Below are 18,678 nucleotides of genomic sequence, written 5' to 3'. Positions count from 1 at the left end.
CATCAGCCGCCGCGCTAATGCTCTGGTTAGCCACCAAACCTCCTTCCTCCACTATTTCCAGGAAGTCTTTCTGATCCTCTTTAGGGAGTTTATCTGCAAAACGAGCCACTGAGTCCCAGAGCAGACGGTCATAGCGGTCCAATAGAGCAGACGCACTGGCCACTCGCATGACCGATCCTGAGGTATTGCACATCCTTCGCCCCGAGGAATCCATACTCTTACTGTCCTTTTCAGGTGGAGCAGAAGAGGTAGATGCTGCCGAATGCGCCTTTCTGACTGCTGCTACAATCAGGGAGTCTGATGGTGGGTCAGACCGCAAAAACATTGGGTCTTCATCTGGAGCCTTGTATTTTTTCGCAATCCTCGAAGGACCTGAACCCACCGTGGCCGGAGTTAGGAATGTCCTCATTGCTGGTTCAATCAATCCGGGCACTAACGGTAGGAGAGGCCTGCCAGTCGTCTTGTGATGTAAGGTTTCGAAGATGACTGAGGTTGCTACCTGGGGAACTGCCATTTTGATGCTGAATTTACTCGCTCCACGACATAACACATCATTAAATGTGCTTAAATCGTCTACTGGAGACACCCAATAGGCACTGCTATTGTATATATTTTTACCGTGGGACTCCCGCCTCGACGACAGGGAATGATTCAGGCATGTGAATCTATGAAAGATACCCCAATACTGGATAAACTGGACTGTTAACCTTGCGCAATTTCAGTACTATGAACTGATGTTTTTCTTTCACTTTTGAGGGAGGAGAGAGGGGATTTAGGAGGTGGTAGGCAGCTAACAGCAAAGGACACACTCTCCCTGTTTGGGATTAACTCCTTTGGGCCCTGCTTCTTGAGTGAAAAGTTCAGAGCTTGTAAACCCTTAGGCAGACATGAGAAGCATCTACCACCATTCCAGCAAGCGATGCTGGGTAAATTCCTTCCCTAATCTCTGCCTTCAACCACCACAGAGAGCCTGATTAATTTACAACTATCGCCTTTTCCTCGGATCACCTACTCACTCCTCCAAGAAACTGTGGGGTCTTGTACTGATTAACTGTAATTGTAAGCCATACGCCTGTGTCCCTCTATCCCCTATGTGCCCAGCACCCCTGCCCCTCTTCATTCAATCGTTTGTATACTTCTGTATTTCTAAGCCGTTTTTGTTCACTTCTGTAAAGCTCTATAAAAGACTAAAATAAATAAGTAAATAGATGCGTGTTTCTTTTTAATTCTGAAAGGGACACAGACTTCATGTTGAATGATCTGTCTCAGGATATTTAACATGAAAAGTGGAAAATGATTACAAATGTAAGCTGTTTAAATGTATGTCTATGAAAAAATTTAACTATAAATGTTGAATTTTATTTTAACACTAGAGCATTATTGTTACCTGCTCTTCACCTCCTCACTCTCCTTCCTTGTACTTCATGGTGCTCCACAAATAACAATTCCAATCCACCCAACATAATTCCACTATACACCACATACATAAACTCCATAACACAGTGGTAAAAAACATTGCCATTTACTATGCCAAAAGCTTGAAATCAAACAAATGTGAGACCTAGTGCATTTCCAATGCTTATATGTAAGTCACCACTACGATAGGCCCTGGAGTGCCCAGAGGGCAGGGTGCAGTGTATTTAAAAAGTTTGACATGTACTTTTTGGTTTTACATGTCCTGGTAGTAAAAAAAAACTAAACAAAGAATCAAAAGGGGTAGTGAAGAGGTAGTGCTAGAAAGCACTTCGGTGGGCGCACCCTCAGTTAATGGTACAAATAAACAACAAGGTCCACCTCTAGAAGGTATTCTGTGAGATAGGGTATATAATGCATACACAGTATTTGTTAAAATACCCCTCACACACCAAAAGGGCCCTTGGTGTCAAGCTTCATCATCAGGGTCTTCCCGCCCCGCTGCGGGATTGGCGTGCTACGACTAGCGACTACGCTGGAGCACTTAGATATTGCAAGTGCTATGTGAAGTGTATTGAGTGAGTGTGTAGGGTCAGGAGAGATATGGAAAAGTGAGAATTAAAAAAATACCTGGCCTTATGAAAGCAAAAAAATATTTATTAGTCATAGGCTGGTACCGTTAAAAATAGTGTGGCAGAGACAATCTAGCTTAACAATGGGCTAGTTCTCCTGGTGTTGTCAACATGTTTCGAGGCTGACTGCCTCTTCGTCAGGACGGGGTCAGATCACTCTGTCACTCACTAAGGTTGGCAACAATGTGTGCTATGTATATATACAAGTGAATAGAAAATAGATAATACAACTGCAAAATGGCATTCAATATTGAACAGTTATAGCCCTGTCAGTATTTCTGAGTTGTGGGCCTGCAAAGATAAAGATAGAGCACGTAGGTATTTACTGCGCGTCCCAATGCGCGTTCATATATCACCTAAGGAAGGAAAGTTGGTGACATATAAGGTGACGTTGCGATTTGCCGGTAGGATACACTTAGGTGCTGTGACCTGTAGGTGAAAGGAAAAAACACTACAAGACAAAACCAACACTTAACATAAAATACACTCTCTATATCGTGAAGTTCTGTACAAGTCCATGGTGAGCTGTAAAAATAAAAGACTGAGGACTAAATACATACTGGAATAAATAGGAGTCAGTACCCCATGAGCCGGTCTGGAAGAGGGGTACATGGAACTTCCATCTGTTGGTAAAGTAAAATAAAAGTGGGGCATGCCATGGTTTAGAGTAAGGTCATACAAGTGCTAGTAATTATCCAATTGACTAGTATATAACCGCATGTTCCTCTCCTTCCTCTCACACCACGGAAGCCGCGGATGAGGGAGGATGCGAGGACTGCTCGTGAACTAGTAAGTACAGCATAGCCGCTTTAGGGAGCCTTATGTCTAGACTTTCAACACCTGCTACCATGACCTTACTCTAAACCATGGCATGCCCCACTTTTATTTTACTTTACCAACAGATGGAAGTTCCATGTACCCCTCTTCCAGACCGGCTCATGGGGTACTGACTCCTATTTATTCCAGTATGTATTTAGTCCTCAGTGTTTTATTTTTACAGCTCACCATGGACTTGTACAGAACTTCACGATATAGAGAGTGTATTTTATGTTAAGTGTTGGTTTTGTCTTGTAGTGTTTTTTCCTTTCACCTACAGGTCACAGCACCTAAGTGTATCTTACCGGCAAATCGCAACGTCACCTTATATGTCACCAACTTTCCTTCCTCAGGTGATATATGAACGCGCATTGGGACGCGCAGTAAATACCTACGCGCTCTATCTTTATCTTTGCAGGCCCACAACTCAGAAATACTGACAGGGCTATAACTGTTCAATATTGAATGCCATTTTGCAGTTGTATTATTATCTATTTTCTATTCACTTGTATATATACATAGCACACATTGTTGCCAACCTTACTGAGTAACAGAGGGATCTGACCCCGTCCTGACGAAGAGGCAGTCAGCCTCGAAACATGTTGACAACACCAGGAGAACTAGCCCATTGTTAAGCTAGATTGTCTCCGCCACACTATTTTTAACGGTACCAGCCTATAACTAATAAATAATTTTTTGCTTTCATAAGGCCAGGTATTTTTTTAAATCTCACTTTTCCATATCTCTCCTGACCCTACACACTCACTCAATACACTTCACATAGCACTTGCAATATCTAAGTGCTCCAGCGTAGTCGCTAGTCGTAGCACGCCCGTCCCGCAGCGGGCGGGAAGACCCTGATGATGAAGCATGACACCAAGGGCCCTTTTGGTGTGTGAGGGGTATTTTAACAAATACTGTGTATGCATTATATACCCTGGCTCACAGAATACCTTCTAGAGGTGGACCTTGTTGTTTATTTGCACCATTAAATGAGGGTGCGCCCACCGAAGTGCTTTCTATCACTACCTCTTCACTCCCCCTTTTGATTCTTTGTTTAGTGTTTTTTTTACTACCAGGACATGTAAAACCAAAAAGTACATGCCAAACTTTTTAAATACACTGCACCCTGTCCTCAGGGCTCTCCAGAGCCTATCGTAGTGGTGACTTACATATAAGCATTGGAAATGCACTAGGTCTCGCATTTGTTTGATTTCAAGCTTTTGGCATAGTAAATGGTAATGTTTTTTTACCACTGTGTTATGGAGTTTATGTATGTGGTGTATAGTGGAATTATGTTGGGTGGATTGGAATTGTTAGTTGTGGAGCGCCATGAAGTACAAGGAAGGAGAGTGAGGAGGTGAAGAGCAGGTAACAATAATGCTCTAGTGTTAAAATAAAATTCAACATTTATAGTTCAATTTTTTCATAGGCATACATTTAAACAGCTTACATTTGTAATCATTTTCCACTTTTCATGTTAAATATCCTGAGACAGATCATTCAACATGAAGTCTGTGTCCCTTTCAGAATTAAAAAGAAACACGCATCTATTTACTTTTTATTTTAGTCTTTTATAGAGCTTTACAGAAGTGAACAAAAAAGGCTTAGAAATACAGAAGTATACAAACGATTGAATGAAGAGGGGCAGGGGTGCTGGGCACATAGGGGATAGAGGGACACGTGCGTATGGCTTATAATTACAGTTAATCAGTACAAGACCTCACAGTTTCTTGGAGGAGTGAGTAGGTGATCCGAGGAAAAGGCGATAGTTGTAAATTAATCAGGCTCTCTGTGGTGGTTGAAGGCAGAGATTAGGCAAGGAATTTACCCAGCATCGCTTGCTGGAATGGTGGTAGATGCTTCTCATGTCTGCCTAAGGGTTTACAAGCTCTGAACATTTTACTCAAGAGGCAGGGCCCAAAGGAGTTAATCCCAAACAGGGAGAGTGTGTCCTTTGCTGTTAGCTGCCTACCACCTCCTAAATCCCCTCTCTCCTCCCTCAAAAGTGAAAGAAAAACATCAGTTCATAGCACTGAAATTGTGCAAGGTTAACAGTCCAGTTTATCCAGTATTGGGGTATCTTTCATAGATTCACATGCCTGAATCATTCCCTGTCGTCGAGGCGGGAGTCTCACGGTAAAAATATATACAATAGCAGTGCCTAAAAATTTCTTGTAGGAGGCTGGAAAAGACTAAAAGGCCTAACTAGGCCCAAAACTTAGCAGCCTATCTACCTCATTATGTAAAAAGACCTGAAATAGTAGCCTCAGCCAATCAGCTGTCCTCACGCTCTAGAACCTTCACAGCCCAGGCAGTTCTCCTCAGATTTTCACCGCACTTCGTGTGTAAGGGAGTCTCCCTGAGTGCCTACTCAGTTTTTGTCTCTTTTTCTTCAAAATGTCTGAAAAGAAGGCTCTTTTCAAGGCTTGTGGAACCTGTAATAGGAAGAGGGTCCATGTGGACGACCAGCACTCCGACTGCATCTATTGTCTACACCCCTCACATGTAGTGAAGGATTGTAGAATTTGCTGTACCTTCCCTACTAAAACTATCAGGGATAGAGAGGCAAGGGTTCTTTTATGGTTAAAATCATCTTCCACAGATGATGAGGACAAAGCCTCTACCTCCAGCAAGAGAGCCAGATCCAGAAAGAGCTCTTCTCCTGAGAGGAGGACAAAATCTAAACACTCTCAGAGAGCCTCAGAACAGACTCCTATTTATTCCAGTATGTATTTAGTCCTCAGTCTTTTATTTTTACAGCTCACCATGGACTTGTACAGAACTTCACGATATTGAGAGTGTGTTTCATGTTAAGTGTTGGTTTTGTCTTGTAGTGTTTTTTCCTTTTTCCTACAGGTCACAGCACCTAAGTGTATCTTACCGGCAAATCGCAACGTCACCTTATATGTCACCAACTTTCCTTCCTCAGGTGATATATGAACGCGCATTGGGACGCGTAGTAAATACTTACGTGCTCTATCTTTATCTTTGCAGGCCCACAACTCCGAAATATTGACAGGGCTATAACTGTTCAATATTGAATGCCATTTTGCAGTTGTATTATAATCTATTTTCTATTCACTTCTATATACACATAGCACACATTGTTGCCAACCTTTGTGAGTGACAGAGGGATCTGACCCCGTCCTGACGAAGAGGCAGTCAGCCTCGAAACATGTTGACAACACCAGGAGAACTAGCCCATTGTTAAGCTAGATTGTCTCCGCCACACTATTTTTAACAGTACCAGCCTATGACTTATAAATAATTTTTTGCTTTCATAAGGCCAGGTATTCTTTTAAATCTCACTTTTCCATATCACTCCTGACCCTACTCACACTAACTCAATACTCTTACATTATCTAAGTGCTCCAGCGTAGTTGCTAGTCTTAGCACGCCCCGTCCCGCAGCGGGGCGGGAAGACCCCGATGATGAAGCATGGCACCAAGGGCCCTTTTGGTGTGTGAGGGGTATTTTAACAAATACTGTGAATGCCTGATATACCCTGGCTCACAGAATACCTTCTAGTAAAAAAACACTAACCTCTGTTTTTCACTACTGCAATGCCTAACTCTCCCCTTGGATAACATTGGAGTTACCTTATTACATGTAATACGTAATAATTTCCACATGGAAGCAGTTTACAAGTTCATGTTTGGGATCTTTGGAATTTTACTGAAAAATCATGTGTCATGGTAAAGTTTGATTTAACATTACAATTTTGCAAAGGATATTTTTAGAAAGTTGGCATTTTCCTGCCTTAGCCATTTGGTGTCTCAAGCTGGTCTCTAGGTCACAAGACTGGGTTTGGTTGACAGTTGGACTTTGTATATTCCTCCTAGACAGCCACACAAGATAGAAAGCTTAGGTGTGCTTGGATGAGCCATCACTGACAAGATAGGAGGGTGCAGCTGGGCACAACCCTACTCAAACTTGAATAGGCTGAGTCTTGTCGCCACACAAAGGGCTGCATACCTCCCTATAGCTAGAGTCGGGAACAAAGAGAGAGGAGGTAGGAAGCCTGTGCTCTTCAAAGAGAATTTCTAGAAACTTCTCCCGCCTTAGGGAGCAAGAGCACCAGGTATAAATACTGGACCTCAGACACCACCTTTTCAGCACACCTCTGGACCTGTGGACACTCTGCCAGGAAGAAGGACTGCTGTGTTATTGAAAGGACTGCCCCTTTGCCTGACTGCTGCTGTGCTGATCAGCTAACTTCTTGCCTGGGTGAGAAGGACTGGACCTGCATCAGCTGAACCCAGTACCCCAAAGTGACTCCAAAGGCTAGTAGACTGGCCTCCTGACGAGAGCATGATGGACAGAAGCCTCCAAGAACCTTAAACCCAGCACCGGAGCTCTGCCATCTGAGTCCTACTCTGCCAAGTGATGCCACCCCAGTCCTGGACCCTTGAAAGTGGGCTGAAGGTGATCTGCCAGCCCATCTGTCAATCCAGCAGTATTCACGCATCTCCTCTGTTCTGTTGAGCAGAACCGACAGCACCTCTGCTACAAAGGTTCTTGCAAAACAAGGACTCTACATCTACCTCATAGACCGCATGAAAACCACTGCCTGTGCGAAGCTTTCCAAATGCATTGCAAATCCCTTGTCCATGGTAGCCTCGACGATGATGCAGGTAATCGCATCATAGTCCCACAGCTCCTCAGAAGCGACGCATCGCCTCGACTGCGTGACGCACCATAAACTCCAAACTTCGCATTGTAAGCCCCCATCGACTGGATCCTAAATAGTGATTCATGACCTCGCATCGCAGCTCTGCAGCACCTCGGAAGTGAAGCATTGCCTCGGCTGTGCAACACATCCTTGGCACAGGACCTCGGATTACTCTGCAACCAGGACCTAAGATACTCTATTAAGCGGGACTAACCTGGTCCCTGAAGTTGGTCGGCACTCCACAGCCTGAACTTTTGACTTTGTCCTAGTTGAGCGCAACCAGATAGCCACTGTTGGCGCTTTGTGCTTTTTGGGGCTATATTCACTGAAATCTTTAAAACTATATCTGCAGTACTACTGTTTGGATTTTTATTGGTATGTCTTCTATTTTTTTTTTATTCTCTTCGTTTCTAAACTGATTTAGAATCCTTTTGTGGTGTATTTTCACTGTGTGACTCTTTAAAGTGCTGCACAAATACTTTACACATTGCCTCTAAGTTAAGCCTGACTGCTCTGTGCCAAGCTACTAGGAGGTGGAGAACAGGTTAATTTAGGGATTGCTTGTGACTTCACCCTGACAAGGCTTAAGTAGAGTTTTACCCACCCGCTCAACCAGTTTCATACACTCTGGCATTCACTGTGTGGCAGAAAAATTTTCGTACTATGACTTATAAGGAGCATCAGTAATCAATAAAGTATACTGTTTCAAAGTTGTTTATTGGTTACTATATTCAGAATCCAAACCTAAATAGGTTAATGCTAGCGTTAGCTAATCGGAATAGGAACATGGAAGACGGGTAGGTGTTGTGGTAAGTACTACACTACAGGGCAATGACCTCTGAATAGTGTGGCCTCCACAAATCCAGAGGAGCTTCTTTTATCAAAGGATTCAGGCCATAAACGTTTACTAATGACTATGGGGCAGATGTATCAAGATTCAGCTTTGCGAATCCTAAATAGCGAGTTTTTGCGAATCGCTATTTAGAATTCGCAAAATGGAATGTATGTACAAAATCACTATTTTTTAGCGATTCCTTATTATTCTTTATTTGTGAATTCGCATTTTGCGAATTCGCAAATAAAGAATAATTTCCAATGCATTCCTATGGGCCAGGAGGCCCGTAGGAATGATAGTGCAATAATTCTCAAATTGCGAATTCGCAATTTGCTAATCGCAATTTAAGAATTATTTCAAGGGTGCAGGGGTGTCTCAAAGACACCCTGCTGCACCCCTGAAATTTACATGTGTGTGCATGTGGCACACATACATGCCCTCTGGACATGTATGTGTCACATGCCACCCTCACAAATGCCAAATACGGCATTTTTAAAAGAAATCGCAAATTATCACCAACTACAAGTTGGTGGTAATTTGCGATTTCTTAACACAAAATCGCAATTTCAAAATGTTTCTTACATATCATTTAAGGAATGGCAAAATTTGCGATTCCTTAAATGCTATGGCAAAATAAGGAATCGCAAATTATTGAGATTCCTTAAATTGCGATTTTTTCATACATATGAAAAAATGCAAAAAGGCCGTTTGCGAGTCGCAAAGGCAGAAATTCTGCGAATTTCGGCCTTTGCGAGTCGCAAAAGCCTTGATACATCTGGCCCTATATTCCTAAATTATGTATGTAAGTCCTCAGAACAACATTCGTGTTGTTTTTCTGGCACTGAGTGACTTTCACATGTATGTGGGTTCACATTATTTCTAAATGGAATAGAATATTTGCATAAAATTCGATTAGGCAGTTTTCAAGGGCCCAATGAATAGCCATTGATACGTAGGCACAGGAGGAAAAAACATGTTGACCAATGACCATTTAGTAAGAATTTTGGCAACATTATTATCCTGCACATTCTCTTATCCGTTTTTAAACCTTCACATAGGCCCCAATATTAAACATGAGTAAATAGGGGTAATATAGTTAATGTTATATATCACACATCCTCACCAATCTTTCTTGACACATGTTCACTGCAACACTCTCGTCCGTTTTTTGTTCCGGAGGCAATAGGGTGGCACACTTGCAACACTTAAAGCCATCATCTACATAAAGATTTCCAGCAAAGAGCTCCCTGAAGGGGGGTGTTGGGCATAGCAGCGCAGTCAAAATGAGGAGCACAGCCCTATGGTGAAGCATGCTACCTGGTGGTGGATGAGGGCTTGTGCTCGACATCAGAAAAGTACACTTTATTGATAACTTATATCACAATGGGAGTGTGTATAGTGGACCGGAATTTCTCTCAGTCCTCTGTTTTTTCATGGTATAATGACCATTCCCTGCAGCAGCAGCACATGCACATAAGAGCGGTGGGTCAGGGTTGGGGTGGAAATCAACAGAAAACCACGAGAGAGAAATAAATATTTTATACATTTTGCGTTGTCACAGTCTATCGAAACCCCTCCTACCCGGCCACACTGCCTCACCGTTCTTACCTGCACAAGCCGCTGCTGATCCCCTGAACAGTTTCCCATTATACTGCTTATTAACCAAAAATAACTAGGATCCTGCTTTAGGGATTTTAGAGATTAATTGAAATTCAGCCAATTTAGCTTCCTAAAATCGGCAAAAAACACGCTTTCTTTACAAATGCAGCTTTTTGCTTAAAAGGATAATGTATACATATTTACTTGTTTGAAGTGCTCAGGATCCTACACATAGGCAGGACAATTCAATGTTTATGACTTTTTATGAGGATTCACTGGAAGAGAACCCGCTCAGTCACGATTAACTTATGTCTTATGATAATGTTATCAGTGTGTTACCATGTTGAACACTTCTGATTGTGATATGCTAACTTTTTTACAATCACATCATTGAACAACAAGGAAATAACATGCTATACCTTTAAAGATGAACTCCACCTCCTTGCAGTTATAGTGGACCCATTCCAGGAAGCAGCGCTCCTTCAGCGACAGGTTATGGTGGTTTTCCACAAAGTCCCACTGAAGAATGTCATGATACTCCTTGACCTCTCTGGCCACAAGCTGCATGTGTGATGTGTTCTCCGTCTTGGCCATCAGAAACAAGGTCTTAACATGATAGTCCGAGACCTGCCTCTCAGCAGCCCATGTCTGGCGAGCAACCATTCGCCGGTAAGCAGACAATGGATGGCTCTTTATGGCCAGTATAAGCAGGGGTTTGCATTCAGGACAGTGGCAGAACCTCGCCTCCTCTTCCAAAATGGTACAGATGTAACTCTGCAGGCAGGGAAATTCTCGCTCGTAGTCAGAGATGTTGAGTTGGTAGGTGAATCTGTGATCCCTGAGCGTGGTAGAGAGCCGGTAGGTACGACGAAGGTTTTCTGATTTGTAGAAAGAGTGAATGGAGTTTCTTGAGAAAATGGCAGTGCGAAACTGGGGCTTCAGGAAAATAAAAGCCATGGCCAGAAACAGGAAGACGAGTCCAAGGACGAAGAAGAAACCAAGCAGTACACGCTTTTTTCTCAATCTCATGCTGAATTCTGCTTACCTGATGGAACAGAAAGGAGAGCCACCATAAATACTATGGCATCAAATATGCCATCTCTTTCTGAAACAAAGCAATTGACTTAAAATGTTATTTTTATCTTAAAGATGTATTAAAGAAAATACAGGCATAAGATGCACCATTTCTTTTGGTTTGGTTTTAAAACATGCAACTAATGAGCATATTACTTACCTTTGCTAACAATCTTTATGGTGAATATTCTATCTAACAGCAGATTCCTTCCCTTGTAAATATTCTGCAGGTGTCAGACTGGATCCTGAAAACTTAAAAAAGCAGTACTCCTGCGAGCCGATAGGGGGCAGCTTCGTGCGGACGTTGTTCCACTCTGGAAGTGACAAGCAGAGATAAAAAAAAGCCCACACATGTGCTGATGTCAGTTGCTTTCTTAAGATGTACGCAGATGCAGAGCCTATCGCCAGGTTGACAAGACCAGTGTGCAGATCTCTAAATTGCAACGTTTTTACATGGAACAAGAGCCCACTTCACAGAACGCAGAGGGGATAGGGTCAGTGAGGAATCTGCACTTATATAGATTATCTACCCAAAAAGTAATTAGCAGAGATAAGTAACTCGTTCCTTTTATAGAGACTTCTAACCGCACATTCTTCTCTTTGCGAATAGATACCATAATACTACCTCCTCATGTGGTGGGTCTGTATACTAGCTCACACCAAAACGTCCTGCAGGAACAAGCGGGCAAAATACTCAATTAGACAGACCTCAATCTTGAGGAAGTAGTGCTTCGAGAAGATATGTAGAGATGCCCATGTAGCCATCTGACAAATATCCAGGACAGACACCACACATGCCCGCTCAGAAGTAGCACTGTTGGTTCTGGGGGAATGAGTCCTTAAGCATTCTGGAGTGTTCTTCTTAGTCAGTGCATGGCAGACCTTAACCCCTTCCATGCTGATGACGGCCCCCAGCCGTCATGCACTACGGTGCTCGTGTGCTGATGACGGCTGGGGGTCGTCATAAACCCGCCCACTCGCGATTCTGCCGCACAGGCGCAGAATCGCGGCCGCATGGAAGGGGTTAATGCAGAGAACAATCCATCAGGAGATGGTCTGTTTTTGCACTATTGCCTGTTGACTGATGATCCAGAAAATGGTTTTATTCAAGTACCCAAGAGAGTATCCGTAAAAGCCTCGTAAAATGGCGATACAGATTATTGACCAGGCTGGAGGATCTCTGTCAGAACATTAGTCTTCACCTCCCTAGTATGAAGTTGTAGGTCAAGTCCTCCTCATAATGACAGCAAAGGAGGCACTTTCTTCAGAAGGAGAAACAAGACCAGTGTCTCAAGAAATATTCAGGCCACTGATATCTTGTAGTAGTTCATACCAATTTGCCTCATCATATTGAGGGACAATGTCATTTCTTTTATCACAATTGTCATTGTCCGAGTCAGCATTGAAAAGATTGGCCTTATAACACGGTTAGGGCAAAGCATCAGAATCAGTAGGGTTGCCAGCTAACAGTGTTCTGGTGGGATCACAGTGCCCCTCATTTGAGGTCTAGTGGATTCTGCTTTGACAGCACAATAGGTTGTGAATCCTCCTCTGGTATCAGCAACATCAGCACCGGCATTGATGCAAAGAGAACCGGCACAGCAGGAACCGAAGTCAGCACCAGAGCTGGGTACCATGGGCACAGATGGCGACAAGGGCAATGGAAGTCCATCTGGAGGCCCCTGTGGATCCTTATGGCCCAAGGCACACTGATGGAACTAGCAAAACAACATAAAGAAGCAGCATGGCCTCCTTGAAAGCCTCCACTTGCTGCAACATCACTGATGGACTTGAAAATTCAAGGTGGATTGCAACTAGACTTGGGATAGGCTCCAATGGGTGGCACGTTCACATACTCATGCCCTCTTTGGACTCTTACGCTTAACCAAAGACTTCAACAGAGACGATCATCTGCTGCAGGACTGGAAACAGGACCTTCCTTTTGACTTCAATCAGTCACAGTGTAGAGTCTTCCAATGGTTGATGACCTACAGCTTCCCCTCGCAGTCTAGAATGGACTTCGGATTCACTGTATTATTTTACACTGGTTTTAAATTTCCAAAATCAATAACTCTGGTTAAATTCATACTATTCCATTAGCTTTGGTTGCTAAATTAAGATAAAAATACTTTCTATTTTTATAAATTTGTATCAGATTTCTCTTGCGTCATGCCAATTACTTATCATCCATGTTAGTACTCTGAAATGCTTAACACGTTCCTTTAGTAAAGTCTGACTACTCTTTGCCACACTACCAGGACTGAGTTAAGGATTTATGAGTGTGAGTCTGAATACCAACTTTGGGGTCTGTAACTGAATTGCATGGTGAAGCCTAACCAGCAGCCCCACATAATACTTCACTTTCCTACATTATTTGGTAATAGGTTAAAACACTACCAAATTGACACACTTTGCTTAAACCTTGAAGAGCAGCAATATAATGTGTGACAGCTTTTTTTTCACTTGTACTCTTCAAAAACCTGAATATTTACTTTATCAAAAATTTGCTTCCATTTTTATAAATGTCATTTCATAAACCTCTACGTCATTTTCATCGGTCCATTCTGGAAAGAATGTAGGTTTAGGCAATGTTTCATAGATTCTTCTGCCATGTATCCCCAAGTTATGTAGTAAAAAGTGTTGTTTTCTAAAATCACAAAAGTATTACTCACCAATTGCAACAAATTACAATTCAAATAATGTAATCTTCTATCATTTATGAAAGGTGGTGGTTGTGCCATACTTGCTGCTGTCATGCTTGTCAGAAAAACAAATGTGAATAAAAGTGAATTTATACTGCCACCCGCCGAGACTCTGCGGTCATTCCAGGGGCACACCAGTAAAGGGCCGGTGATTGACGGCGGCGCCCCCTGCTGACGACGGCGCCGCCTTGAAACCATCCCACTTACCTGCTCCGGGGGCCATACATCCTTTCTCCGCCACAGACGGGCCTGGCCCGAGGGCAGAGATGTGCCCCCCCCCCCCTTGCTGACCACGCTGTTTCGCGCCAACGGTGCCTGAATCCAAGATGGCGCCCTTGGGGACACGCTTCCTATGACCGGCGGACACAGGCTCCAGGGACACGAACGCACCCCTATACCACCCCTATGCGTCTCTTAGAGTTTAACCAGTCATATCCCTTCCTATGTGTATGTAGTGGACTCTTATCACTAGTGTGTGCAGTGGACCTTTGTACTCTCTACCACCCATATGTGACCCTTAGAGTGTTTTCAGTCACATCCCTCATGTGTAGATAGAAGATAATAACTCTAACGACTAGTATCCTATGTGATTTTTAGATTGTATCCATGTGTATCCCCTCCCTGTGTTTAGAATTATAGCTTTAACGACTAATCGCCTGTGTGACTGTTGGAATATAGCCAGGTGTATCCCTTCCCCCGAGTGAAGAGATAACCCTATTCACTAGAACAAAAAGAAATGTGTTCCTGAAATGTGTAACGTAACTGATTCTATGAAAAGTGCCTTGATAACATGTAACGGAACTGGTGCTATGTAAAGCGCTTTGATAACCTAATCGGTTCAAGTTCCTGAAATGTGTAACGTAACTGATTCTATGTAAAGTGCTGTGATAACATGTAACGGAACTGGTGCTATGTAAAGCGCTCTGATAACCTAATCGGTTCAAGTTCGCGCTATAGAAAACTCTAAAAATAAATAAATAAATAAAAAATCTGAACGTAGTCATCACAATCGGCCCTGGAATCATACTCCGATCCCAGGTGCCAAAGGCCTGCTATATGAGGGTCTGTCAAAAACGACTTTTTGTGACAGTCTCTACATGGCTTGAAGCCTGTTGTCTTAGGGGTGAAATGTTCCCTTGCACACTGGAAAGGTTTAGCGAAGAGAGTCTATAAAAGACCAAGGAGTAGCGCTGGATGCGCATCTGAAAGTCCTGAAAGAGAGCACGCATGGGTGGTGCTTGTATGCGTCTACGCTATTCACTTACGGAGCAGAACACATTCAGCACGAGCCAGTGGGACGCTACTTAACACCATGCAGGAGTACTGCTATAAAGTTTTCAGATGCAGTCTGGAGCCTGGGGAATACTCACAAGTTGTGGAATCTGCAGCTAGACATACCTCTCAAAAAGACCAAATAGTTAAAGTACATTTGAGTCAAAATATCACTTTGTAAACAGAAAGAAAAAAAAGAAAAATGGAACCTTTAACATAGGTCCGTGTCCAAATGACTCAACATATTTATGAATTACTGAAGCTGCACCGTCTTATCAGGCCTTACATAGTCAGTCAGACAGTTCAGGTTTGAAGAGAAAACAGAATGGTCTGACACAAGGTCCACAAGGAGCTAGTTGGGATATTTTTTAGAAAGCAGAGAGAGCACTCATGAAGGAGAAGGATATATTGCTTACCTGCAATGCTAGTTCTCTTCCAGGGGAACACTCATTAAAGTCATAAGCATTGAATAGTCTTGCCCATGCATGGGGACCCCGGAGCACATGTAAATAGAATATATATACGTGTTTAAACCTCAATAATCTACGTGGTACTAAAAATATATTATATATATGCCGCTCCAGGTCTCCTCCCCAGCCGGGAAAGAAAAAGCAGCACTCGCGGGGTGTTTTGTCACTTCTTCCAAATTTATTCAAGCGCTGTGAGAAGCGCTTGAATAAATTTGGAAGAACTGACAAAACACCCAGCGAGTGCTGCTTTTTCTTTCCCGGCTGGGGAGGAGACCTGGAGCGGCATTTATACACGGTGCACCACCGTGTTAGCGGCACCCACCCCTAGTGCCCCGTCGCTGTCGGTGCAAACTTGAGCTGGAATATATATATATATATTTTTTTTTTTCATTCCTGATGCATTTCGGCCACCTTGCCTTTCTCAAAGGGAGGAACGAAAGCATCTAAGGATTTTAAGAGCACACAGACCAGCTGATACATATATATTTATACACACACACACACACACACACACACACACAGCCTCAAGAAATCAATGCTAACAAATGCCTAAATTACACAAAACTTTAAGTCTAAAACATAGCCTTATTTAACGAGCATTGGCATAGCCAATAGGTCTCACCTTTGGGACCTTATAAGTGGTTAGTTATCCAGCACAATATCCTTGGTGCAACAACATCAAGTGTTGCATGGCTAAACACTTATAAGGTCTCAAAGACGAGACCTATTGGCTATGTCAATGAATGTTGTCTCTGTAAGTAAAGTGTCATACTGCTTATTCTCGTGGTCTGCAGAGGGGAGGCTCTCATATTGGACCTCGCTACATCATGGCAATAGGGGTGGAGTGCAAATAAGCTCCTAGGGCACACATCCACAAATCTCGAGTCTCAAATCTGAGGACTGAGTGCAGGGCAGTGCCCACGCAGGGATCTTGTGAGTCCTCACTGCCAGCAGACCTATCCACCACCGTGAATGTTGTTAGGGCTGGGCCTAAACCGGAGTGACCAGAACAGTGCACTGGAAGGAAAGAAAATGTGGTACTTGTTGTGGGGGTGAGGGTCGTTGCAGTGTGACGCTAGGACGTGTGAGAAAGATGGGTGGTGGGCAGGGGGGTGATGGAGTGAGAACAATTACGGTGACGTACATTAAGGGCTGATTACACAGTCTTTAACAGGAGGGACCTAATTGAGACCGAGTAGGATGGACGAGCTACCTGTTTGCATGACAGTAAGTCAGGATGCTCCCTGCTGCACCCCCTTGGAAAATTGGCGCCCTGAGCCTGGACCCAGCTCGCCCATGTCGGAGGCCCTGAATGTTGTGTAGAATACTCATCTGTTGCCAGGACCATTTGAGATGCCTCTGTTTCTTGGCGTAGAACCCCAATATTTGTGCTCCCGATGTACAGCCACCTCTCACAGGTCAGTGCTGCACAGTGTTAGGGAAGGTGTGCTTAGCTTCCGTGTTCTGTGCATGGCACGGAATGTGAACAAAGTGATTAAACTGTAAATGCAATTGCAATCATTTTATGTAATGCTGTAACCAATGAATGTTGCTTTCGCCATCCAGTTCAATGGAGGTGTGCGTCACAACCTCTTAGGGGTGGAAGGCTGACCTGGTCCAGCGGAACCCAACTCGACGGATGTTAGTGGCGAGCGGTAAACTCCCTGAGCCATCTTGTCTGCCTGACACACTTCCGTCGAGCGGAAAAGATTGGGTTGAGTCCTGAGCTCTCTGCTGTGTCTCGCTTCTCTGTTCGTGTGCTCAGCAGGCCGCAGAGATCCCACGAGCAGAGGCTTGAGGTGAGGATGCAGTGATTGCGGGCACTACCAGTCACTATAGCAGGCATGCCAGAGAGCCCCTGCCAAGGGCGTAGGGGAGGCACGCGCCGTGCACGCTCCACTCCCTCCCACTGCAGGTCACGCACCACCCCCTTCAACAATCTCCTGATCGTTACTGACTGAATACTCCATAACACTCAATCAGAATTTGTTCTCAAGATCGCCATCTTGGCTTGGGTCAAATGCTTGTTTGGGGGCACTACCTCACAATACTTTTCTCTCTAACAATTCAGAGATATAAAAGCTCATTCCAACGACCTCTCTCAGTCTCTCTTGCTGGTTGTAATGCCTTTCTTGAGGGCTGTTGAGCTGGGAATGCATGGTGGTCTCAAAGCCTGTTTCCTCCGCCTTGTGTGCTCATTCATTGCAGAGTTATGACCCGATGAAATCCTGCGCTGTAGAGAAGACACATTTCTATCAGTGCTTACATTATTATTATTTGTATTATTATCATTATTAGTAGTAAAAGTAATAATAATAGATCAACAGGAATTATCACCGCAGCTCTCATAATTTACTGATCCTGCTAGCTCTGCCTGCATGTCACAGTCTGTCTGACCTTTTGCCGCCTGCCTGTGACGCCAAGGGTGTGTTTGACGACACCTCAAAGTGTATCTTGACATATTTACCTTTCGTATACTTGGCGTTTCTTTTAAGTGGAAGTAAGCTCACGCTTACAAATATACAGCTTCCAAAAGCCACTATCCAATGCACGCAAAATAGTCACAGTGTCAGCTCTGCACGGCATCTTAAAAAAATAGGTGTGAGGGAAATATATATCGATTCCATTTTATACACCTTTCGAGAGGGAGTATATCCCTGCTAGCAGTACCGAGATGCGTCTAACGTAACTCTTGTGACTTGCTCAAATGCTTCCATGAAGCGATGACAGTGTTACCCCTGCTGTCATCGAACCGCTCGACACCAGTGTGTATGTCATATAAAAGAACGTGCAGCTCCCAAAATACGAGTGCAGATGACTCGTGTTGATAGGTTTTACTGCAAGTGTTGTGTCCTTGTAAACCTCTGGTCTTCTGGTAGGTAATATAGCGTTTCAATTATAATATGTCTCGTGGCAGTGAAACGATTTCACTGTTGCCTGGTCATTACCTGTTTTGTTCTCGGTCTTTCTTTGTGGTTTGGTTCGCGTCTGATTTGTGTGGTAACATTCAACATGCACTCTCTTCATTCACAACGGAAAGTGATCATGCAAAGTGTGAAGAGGTTCCAGGCAAAATATATCGAGCCTAGCGGTTACAATTAACAGTGAGTACAGCTAGAAACAAACATATTATCAGTTGTAAAACAGCAACACGTTTCTAGCTGCGTGCACTGTAGACTAGCACCTGTGT

At 43.6% G+C, this 18,678-nt stretch overlaps 1 protein-coding gene across 3 annotated transcripts in view; it reads right to left on the bottom strand.

Moving 5' to 3' along the window:
• LOC147678668 (beta-1,3-galactosyltransferase 5-like) overlaps window positions 1-18,678 on the bottom strand; it is a 176,773-nt gene that overhangs the window by 14,533 nt on the left and 143,562 nt on the right. For all 3 annotated transcript variants that reach the window (XM_086946122.1, XM_086946121.1, XM_086946123.1), the window contains one exon: window positions 10,390-11,015. In XM_086946122.1, coding sequence (XP_086802248.1) covers window positions 10,390-10,999 — 610 coding nt within the window. In that variant the 5' untranslated portion in view covers window positions 11,000-11,015. The remainder of the gene's footprint in view (window positions 1-10,389; window positions 11,016-18,678) is intronic.

The sequence above is a fragment of the Lissotriton vulgaris genome, chromosome 12 (genome assembly GCF_964263255.1).
Source record: "Lissotriton vulgaris chromosome 12, aLisVul1.2, whole genome shotgun sequence".
Lineage (NCBI taxonomy): Eukaryota > Metazoa > Chordata > Amphibia > Caudata > Salamandridae > Lissotriton > Lissotriton vulgaris.
This window is presented reverse-complemented; position numbering and strand designations above follow the sequence as displayed.